Here is a 10,754-nt window from a genome sequence, read left to right on the forward strand (position 1 = left end):
ATGTGTTATTTGATGTTTAATGGTGAAATATGAATATTTGATGTTAGATTTTCATATTTTGTAAAGTGTTTTTTTATAAAAATGTAAATTAGGGATTAAATTGTGAAATATTAAAATTATGAGGTTAAAAGTGTGATTATTTGGAAAATTTGGGCTGCTAAGTCAATAAGAAGAATTGACTAAGCATGGGTAGGATGAAATTGCATGAAATTATGATTTTATGTGATAAGGATTAAATTGTAAAAATGTGAAATAATAGGGCAAAAGTGTAATTTTTCCAAAATGTGTAAATTGTGTTAAATTTAATGAATTAATGATTAAATAAATAAGCAAATTTTTTTATTTTATAGATTGAGAAAAATGAGATTCGGATTTAGAACGGGAGAAAATAAAGTATCGGATTAGTCGACCTAATTCGTCGTTACAGCGAATGAGGTAAGTTCGTATGCTAATAATGTATTTAAATTTTTCTATAAATGCTTAATTATTATTTAATTGAATTGAATGATGAATGGTCATGAATACGAGCCGAAATCGACAGAGTTACGACGTCTAAAAGCCCCGTATGAACCTTAGGAATAGAATAGGATACAAATGTCACAACATTAGGATTACTGAGAGGTGATAACATGTAAGACCATGTCTGGGACATTGGCATTGTATTGTGATTATGTGTAAGACCATGTCTGGTATATTGGCATCATTATATAATTTCGTATAAGACCTTGTCTGGGATAGTGGCATTGATACGTGATAACATGTAAGACTATACATGGGATATGGCATTGTATGAGCTATTATGATTTCTGAGTATCCTTAACGATTCCGAATGGTTCAACGGGCAAAGTCAAGACGAGAATGAAAGTACAATCGAATTAAGTGATACAGATACGTACAAAACCTAAATGAGAATCAAATGAAGGTAATTTGGTAAGTTTTTAGTGTATCATGTATATGAAATATGATATGTGTTATGAGGATGTATGGAAATGGAAATGAAATTTTATGAAATGTATGAATGAAATGCTATGTGAGTTGAATGCCAAATTGAAACATTCATGGATGAAATGTTGGTTATATGCATATTTAAGACTCTAACCTATTGAGGTGTATGTGTGATAGGCATTTGAATATTCGAGTTGGACATATTGATTTAATTTCTTAAATTATGCAATGTGGTAAATTCGTATAATTAGAATCGAACTTTCATTTAATTGCAATTGTATGAAATGAATATGTATATATATGTGTGAATTAAATGGTTGAAATAAACGATATTGAATTGCTTAATTTGAAATGTATTGAGTAATACCGAGCCCTGTTTGAACCATAAAAAATCGTAAGATACGAGTGACATGTCACTAGGGCTACCGTTTTGGTCAAGCTCCTACATTTGTTGCGGACTCACCACAGCTCGTATGAGCTTACCGATATATCAGCTCTTATGAGCTTACCATTTCAGCTCGATAGAGCTTACCGTTCTTCAGCTCGGAATGAGCTTACCAATCATGGCTCGAAAGAGCAGAAATGATAATAAATTGATGGATTACCGATTAATGCACATAATGTGTATCACCCGAGTATCCTTCGATGTTTCATTAGGTCTAACGGGCATTATATTGTTACTGATTATATGATTGAGAATGAATTGGAATATAATCTATGTGAATTGTATAGATGATATGTGATATATGAGTTATAGTTTTTAGCTAAATATACATATGGCACATAGTGTGCGAAATATCGTTATTTGATGATAATTCACTTGGCTAAAGAAAAGGTGATGAATATTGAATTGAATAAAGTATATATATAATTGCTTATGCATATGAAAATGTGAATGAATTGATAAGAAGTAGAGGTGTCCATGGGCCGGGCTGGGTCGGGTTCGGGCCGGGCCTAGAAAAAATTTTAGCCCGCGACCTAGGCCCAAGCCCAGCCCGAGCCCAAAATATGGACCTGAAATTTTGTCCAGGCCTAGACCGGGAAAAAATTCCTAAGCCCAAGCCCAACCCGGTCCGGCCTATTTTTTTAATAAACACCAAAAATTTATTTTAAAAATAAAAAAATAATTAAAAAAGTATTTTAAAAATATTTTAAAATAAATTTATATATATTTATTATATTCGAGCCGGGCAGGGCCGGGCTTGGGCCAAAAAAGTGGTGCTCGAGGCCCGACCCATTTTCTAAACGGGCCTCATTTTTTTGCCCAAACCCATATTTCGGGCCTATATTTTTACCCGAACCTCCCCATATTTCGAGCGGGCCGCCCGGCCCATGGACACCTCTAATAAGAAGTATTCAAACTATACGTGTTTTGAATGAATAAACTCATGCAAATCTGGATTAACTATGTGCATGAATTTGAAATAGAATGGTGCAATCATATGAATTATATCATATTTTGAATAATTGTTTTAAATGCAGTTATTTAATAACATGAGTTTATTTCCATACGAGCTTACTAAGCTTTATAGCTTACTTTGTTTTCTTTCCTATGTTCGAGGCTTGCTCAGGTTGGAAGTCGTTGGAGATCTCATCACACTATCCAGCTATGGTTTGGTATTTATAAGCTTTGTGATATTGGTTATATGGCATGTATAGGCTTGAGTCGTTTTGATAAAGGTTTTGGTGATGGTTCAAGATGACCATTTGGTCATTTGGAATATGATGAGTATTTACTTATGAAAGGCATGTTTTAAATAGGTTTGAATGTGAAAATGTGTTGGTTTCCATATTAATTGTAAATTGTCTGGTAGGTCTGGTAAGCTCCATAACCCTATTTTAGTGACGAATACGAGTTAGGGGTGTTACAGGATATCATAATGGGAACTTTCTAACATAGTGGAAAACTTACCACACAACTGTGTCATTGGACTCTCGGCTTGTTCTTTCGTTCTATCCTCTCGAACATGAACATATGTTGACCTCCGAGGGCCTTCATCTTTCCTTGCAAACTCCATATATAACTCTAGATATAGTGATCCACTACCAATATACTTTTACACCATCGCCTCCAACCCCCTCGCACCTCTGATTTCGAAAGCATCATTTTTTTACGGGGTCGACCAAAGTACAAAATCAATATTTAAGGTACAACCTTCTCATCTAGTTGGATTCGACGATTTTCTGCCTAATTCCTTTCCGAAGTTCTAGTTAAAAGCCAATTGTGATGTATTCTCTGATAAAAAAATAACATTGTTCTCGGTGTCATGCACTTCATCGTCGTAGTAAACAATAGCATTAATTCGTCTACTCATTTTCAGATCCGGATGAAATGTTCCACATGTTCGAAAGAAAGAAAATCATGCAGAGAAATAGTGTTGTAATTAAATATGAACAACAAAAACCAATGATTACTTTAAGCTATTCAGCTTATGGCTTATGTGCGAACTTCTCTTTTTCTGATCTTCCTATGATTTTTCTTTGCTCGTAAATGGATTATGCCACTCGATGTTGAATTAAGTTGGTTTTATAGACTAAAGGTGACTCGCAATTGGTTTAGAAAATTCCTCAAGTCTGGTGAGGAGTTGAAAATTGTAGAAAGAAAACGCTTCAAGCAAAACGCACTGCCAGCAAAAACACTGAAATAGTGTCCAGTTAGAAGCATTTTCAGTACCATGTCAACTAAAAATGTTTCCAGGTGGATGCATTTCCAGTGCTTCTGATGACAGTGCGTTCTACTTGGAGCGTTTTCTCTTTATAAATTTCAACCCCAACCTTATTCTAAAAAACCCATCATATATCTCAAGATTCACGGGATATTTTTCTTGAACATGACTATTTGAAAATAATAGATAAGAGAATAAATAATTTTCTGGAAAATCGGATCAAACTAATATTAAGAAGGTGAAAAAAATTAATAACTAATATTTCATCCCTGCAGAGTAGACGGAGTTTCGATTATGAATCCAATTCAATTTTCTAGGATTCGAATATATGATTTGTGTAAAAATACGATGTTTTTAATTTTGAATTAAATTATTATTTAGCATCTCAAAAATTATTACAAAATAATTAATTAGAAATCTAAAAAACCCTAAATCCTACTTTAAATAAACAAAACATTAACCTAAAACCTCCTTTAAATAAACAAAACCCTAAACCCTAAAAATGGCACTATAATTTTATAATTCTAATTATTTATGTAATTTTATATTTTATTTGAATTTTTAAGATTAATTTTTCTAAATATGATTAAATTGACATAATATATAAATTTTAAAAACAAAATTTTTATTATATCAAAACTTTTAACTGCCCACTGACATTTAGTGGAACTTGACAAAATAATAATAATTAGAAAACCATTTTAAAAATTTCAAACTTGTTAGTATAATTAAATGATTCTATTTTCCATGGAAGTAAAAAATATGAAATAAATTGTGACAGCTGTTGTTTTGGGGTTTTCTATTGGAGATGTGGGTGAATTGAGTTAGGAACGGCAAAGCATCAATACAAAATTGTGTTTGTTTAAAAGTATTGTTATACATTTTTATTAGAAACTAGCGTTAGATCCCCGCATGCGCTTGGGTTTCTAATTTAAAATTTAAAATTTAAATAATTTTAAAATTACTTTTTATTAAATAATAGTATTTATTTAATCAAAAGTTTTATTTTTAGATGTAGTAATATTAATTGTAAAATTAAATTTATATAATAATTAAGATATTAATCTAATCCTTTATATCACCATTTAAAATAAATAAACTTTGCACTAGAAAGTAGCAAGTGGTTTTACAGAAGGTAGTAAGAGAAGTTAATGTTACAGCTCATATATTGGCTGGTAATTCCTATAGAAATTATTGAGTAAATTCGGATTGATGGAGACTCAATTTGTAGTGTAATTGTTTTATCTCTGTAAATGATTTCTATTTTATTTATAAAAAACAAAATTAAAACACTCTTTTCTAAATAAATCATGTTTAGATCCTAAACCATGAGATTGAACATATAGATCAATTTCTTTAAGTATATAAACATATTAAAACATATTATATAGTTGTTGAAATCGGAGTAGATTGACCAATTGATTAGGAATTGGTGATTTAGCTTATGCAAGTGATATTAAAAACTGGAAGATAGAACTAGCACAAAATCAATTAAACTAGGTAAATTTTGAACCAAATTTAAATTAATTTAAATATTTAATTTAATTTTATAATTTACAAAATGAATGTTATCATTTATTTGTGTTTAATTTTTCCTTATTTATTATTATCTCTCAATTATTTTTGAATTTTATGAATTTTTTAATATTTTTAATTTTGTAATGGTTGAATCGAGAACCGATGGTTTAACCACCAATTCAATTCTTTAAACATTAATAAATTATTTTCATTTCTTTTCCTTTTATCGATCCCCTCATTTCCATTTTTTCTTTATGGGATAAAGCAACAATTAATCCTTGGCAACTTTTTTTATCTTGATCCTTGAAATTTTTTATCCATATTAGTCTTAAAATTTTACAATTCTTTTTAATTTAGTCCCTAAACTTGGATTTCATAATGTATGATGATATGAAACTTGGAGATTATACCACACCATCACCTAAAAATAGTTTAATTTTATTTTTTGTGATAATTTTAGATTTTATATATTTTTTAATTTTGAAGTGATGAAATGACACAATCTCAAAATGTCCTATAATCACACCTTAATAGAATCTGGGCTGATTTAGGAAAAATTGCCAACTTCAAGAATTAATGAGCACAAAAAATTACAGAATTGAGGGATTAAATGTTAATTTATCCCTCAATTCTTTTGTTTTATCCTCTTCATCTTTTACATCTACAGTGTTCATATGTTTCTTCTTTTTATACATATGTAATAGATTTATAAGTTAATTATTTGTTTTCTTTACATTAACATATTCACTTAATCTTATTTTAATTTTTTATACTATGTTTGTTATATCAGTTTTAATTAAAGAAGTATTTGCGCTCATGTTGGTGGGTTCTTTCATAATAAATAATTTTTTTAATAGTAGAGGAAATATTTTTTATATTTTTAAATTAATATAATGTGTATTTATAAAGATTCACTGGTTGATTTAGGATCCAAGTTCAATCGGCTAGAAAAATATTTAAAATATATTATTTTTTAGGATTTTTTACATAAATAATACAAAAAATTAAAATAATACTAAACTAATACAACCATTTTATTATGTACCAAAATGGTACAAACAGTAAAAAAACCACAGTCGAGGTTGCATACAAATGACACCAAAGGTGCCGATGGCGAGCTGCACCAACCCGTATTTTTGTCTATCTTTGTCTTTGGAAAGTGGCAAAATGAAAGGCCAAAATAAGGGTTTTTTTACTAAATTTATATAAAAACACACACTAAAATATTTCAAACATTATATACTAAAATAATATAAAATAATAAAATACGAAAATAATATATTTTTGAAAGTGATAAAATCAGAAAATAAGAAAAATACGAACAAAGGGCCAAAATAACATTATGTACTATTCTCGTATTTTATATTATTTTAGTGCATAATGTTTAAAATGTATTATTTTAGTGTGTTTTTATATAAATTTAGTAAAAATTCTTATTTTGGCCCTTCATTTTGCCACTTCCTAAAGACAAAGAAAGACAAAAAATACAGGCTGGGTATTATTGCTTTCAAAAAATATACTATTTTCGTTTTTTTATTATTTTATATTATTTTAATATATAATGTTTGAAATGTATTATTTTAGTGTGTTTTTTATATAAATTTAGTAAAAAACCTTTTTTTGGCCCTTCATTTTGCCACTTACCAAAGGCAAAGAAAGACAAAAAAAATACGAGCTGGGGTGCCGCTTGTGGCAATGGCACCTTTGGTGCAGCCTGTGGCAGACCCTCGACCAGGGTTTTTTTTACTGTTTGTACCATTTTGGTACATAAAAAAATGGTTGTATTATTTTAGCGTTATTTTAATTTTTTTGTATTATTTATGTAAAAAAAACCCTATTTTTTACTTTAATTTTTAATTGATATATTTAAATAGTTGTTTAAACCCCGAGGGTAGCCGGGTAAACAAAATCTTCCTCTGTAAAATCAATAAAATACTCAACACCGACGCGGAAATCAACTTTTCAGACATTTTCCTTATCAGATCTCAGATCTCAGATCTCATTAACCTTCCACTTTAAACACATTTCAGTTTCACTAATCACTTCAGGGAAAGAAAGTGATCAGTGGGTTCTTAGCTGAATTGAATGGCTATCGCCGTCAGGAGCAGTCGAGGCGGCGGATCGGGCGGAGTTGGGGCTGGTTTCCGTAGTTTGTTTTCTTACAGGATCTTCATCTCTGCCTTGTTTTCCCTTCTCTTCATTGCCACTGTCTCCGTTCTCCTCACTTCTCGTCCTCCTCCAACGCATCACCACTCTGTAATTTTAACTTCTCCTTTTATTTCTCTAATCCAATTCTTCACTTACACTGTTTCCAAATCCATATCTTTCTGGCTTTTAAGATACCCTTTTGGCGTTTTCCTATGGGTTTTTTTGTTTTGTTTTTCTTTTCAGCTGAGCTTTGAATACTGCAATATTCAAATCTTTTTGGGGTTCAAAATGCCTGTTTAGATAATCTAACCGTTTTTTCTGTTTGGGTTTTTTTGAGCAGAGGCTTCCAAGTGGCGCAAATGCTTACATGCATAGAACATTTCTGGCTTTGAATTCAGATCCTCTCAAAACAAGGTTAGATTTGATATACAAGCAAGCCAATGATCATATCACATTAGTGAAAACATATGCAGCTTATGCAAGAAAGTTAAAGCTTGAAAATTCAAAGCAATTGAAAATGTTTGATGATTTAGCTAAGAACTTCTCAGATCTTACTTCAAAACCGAGTTTGTTTGAAACAGATGGGAATCTAGATGAGGATGTTTTAAGGCAGTTTGAGAAAGAAGTGAAAGATAGAATGAAATTTGCTAGGTTGATGGTAGCTGAATCTAAAGAGAATTATGATAATCAGTTGAAAATTCAGAAGTTGAAAGATACCATTTTCTCTGTTAGTGAATCATTAGGTAAGGCAAAAAAGAATGGAGCTTTAGCGAGCTCTATTGCTGCTAAATCTATTCCTAAGAGTTTGCATTGCTTGGCAATGAGGCTTGTGGAGGAGAGAATTTCACACCCGGAAAAGTATAAGGAAGAGTTGCCTAAGGCTGAGTTTGAGGATCCTAGTTTGTATCATTATGCTGTATTTTCAGATAATGTGATTGCAGTTTCTGTGGTGGTGAGGTCCGTGGTGAAGAATGCAGAGGAGCCTTGGAAACATGTGTTCCATGTGGTGACCGATAGAATGAATGTGGCTGCTATGAAAGTTTGGTTTAGAATGAGACCTGTGGAAGGGGGTGCTCATTTGGAGGTGAAGGCAGTGGAAGATTATAGTTTCTTGAATTCTTCATATGCCCCAGTGTTGAGGCAGATTGAGTCTGCTAAGAAGCAGAGGTTTAACTTTGAAAAAACAACAGAGAATGTGACGAAAGATGGGAGTAACATGAAGTTAAAAAACCCCGAGTCTATGTCGATGTTGAATCACCTTAGGTTTTATTTGCCTGAAATGTACCCAAAATTGCATAAGATTTTGTTATTGGATGATGATGTTGTGGTTCAAAAGGACTTGACAGGGTTGTGGAAGATAGATCTGGCTGGAAAGGTAAATGGGGCTGTTGAGACCTGCTTTGGGTCGTTTCGTCGTTTCTCTCAGTATTTGAACTTTACACATCCTCTAATTAAGGAGAGGTTTAATCCCAAGGCTTGTGCCTGGGCATATGGGATGAATATTTTTGATCTTGATGGTTGGAGGCGTGAGAAATGCACGGAAACTTATGAGGAGTGGCAAAACTTGGTAAGTGTGTTATTTTCTTTAAAGTTAACTTAGTGATGTTTGATACTGATAAGGCTATTAATATGTTAGCAAACTTAGCATGATGTTTGGTTTCCTAGCTATCAATCCATTGACTTTGATGGAGGAAAATCAATAATACTTTTACCTGCAAAATTTAACAAGATGCTGAAAATCAAAATCAGTGCTTAGTCCTTCTAGTATTAGGTTCGTTTTTGGATTTAAAATTGCAAACCATAGAAATGATTATCAAATCGATACAACTATTAGGAGTAAAACCAATTTATAACGTCAAATTTTGCATACAACACCTCTGATATACTAATGGTGAGAATTATGGATTGAAGGTTGAAAATGGATGTTTAATTAACTTTTCATTTGACCTTCTGATCAGAACGAGGATCGAACTCTATGGAAATTGGATGCTCTTCCGCCTGGCCTGATCACATTCTACTCATTGACTAAATCATTGGACAAATCTTGGCACGTGCTCGGTCTTGGATACAATCCAAGCATTAGCATGGATGAGATCAACAATGCTGCAGTCATTCATTATAATGGAAACATGAAACCTTGGCTCGACATTGCTATGAACCAATACAAGAATCTTTGGACTAAATATGTGGATAATGATATGGAGTTTGTGCAGATGTGCAATTTCGGAGTCTAGGTTAAGTTAAAGTGCTTGTGCTTCTCTCCAGCAATCAAGGTAACAAGAATACAAAGTTGTAGTGATTGTTCATAGTGGCTTGAGGGTTATACCATCAGTTTTATTTATTTTCATTATCCCATTTATTGTAGAATTTCTATTATCGATTCATAAATTTTGCTATTTCGTCCTCTCGAATATAAGCATGAATTGTACTGAACCAAATAGCTTTATGTACACAAGAAAATGATTCTTTGTTATTAGTAAAATCTTTTCCATCAATAGATTTGGTTGGAAATTTGCCATGTTAATATATAAAGCTTTACAACCTTTCTCTACACCTATCTAATGGATTGGAGAGGTATCCTAGGGAGATGGGTTAAGAATTTTTAATTTTCGATGTCAGATCATAGTTTAAAGGATAATATACATGCATACATACATACATACACATATTACTCTCTGTAGCTTCCTTTTAATTAAATACTATAGTTCCCCACACCCATATATATGAATGGTTTTATTTATTTATTTAATTTACTTTTGAAGGAGTCATGCATTAAAATACGAGTAACTTTTTAGCAAAAGAAAATAATTTAAGTAGAAATGAAAATAACTTTTGATATCATGAGTAAATTCGGATATCGATTCGAAATGGGAGCGAATAATTTAGAGAAATAGATGAAGTTGGATTTCCAAGTGGTTTTTCTCCAAATGAAAAATGGCATAATATAAAAAATGGTCCTCATATCTTATCAGATTTTCATTTACTCTCAAAATTTTATCTTGAAGTTTTGATAAAAGAAATCATGTAACGAAGGGGATTCTTATTTGAACAAATGGTAGTTTGAGCTTGGAACGAGCATGAAGAAATTAACGATACTTTTTTATCTTTTGAGTTGTTCTGTCAAATCAATCGCTCAAGAACTTTTGGTCTCTACCTGACAATTAGGTATATGAAGTATTTATCTGTTATATATTTCAACTCTTTTTTTTTTCTTGACAAATGTTAATAAAAATACTCATAATCAATTACAAAGCATTAACAAATATATTTTTTTAATGTATATACACATTAAAAATATAAAAATATATATAAGTATATATAAAGTCTAAAAATCATAAAAATTATAAAATTACAATAATTAAAAATAATTTAGTTGAAATTAATAATATTATCAAAAGTATAAAATATTTAATAATTTGTAAAACTTATTTAACATTGAAAATTATTTAAAATTAATAAATAGTATAAAAATTTTAA

General features: G+C 30.9%; 1 protein-coding gene across 1 annotated transcript; it reads left to right on the forward strand.

Annotated features, from left to right (window-relative positions):
• Window positions 1-7,032: 7,032 nt before the first annotated feature.
• LOC105801397 (probable galacturonosyltransferase 9) lies at window positions 7,033-9,772 on the forward strand. Its single transcript, XM_012632703.2, has 3 exons — window positions 7,033-7,385; window positions 7,618-8,844; window positions 9,236-9,772. Exons 1-3 carry the CDS (start codon window positions 7,215-7,217, stop codon window positions 9,509-9,511), a joined length of 1,674 nt encoding a protein of 557 aa, XP_012488157.1. The 5' UTR covers window positions 7,033-7,214; the 3' UTR covers window positions 9,512-9,772.
• Window positions 9,773-10,754: the final 982 nt, after the last annotated feature.

Source organism: Gossypium raimondii, chromosome 7 (assembly GCF_025698545.1).
Source record: "Gossypium raimondii isolate GPD5lz chromosome 7, ASM2569854v1, whole genome shotgun sequence".
Lineage (NCBI taxonomy): Eukaryota > Viridiplantae > Streptophyta > Magnoliopsida > Malvales > Malvaceae > Gossypium > Gossypium raimondii.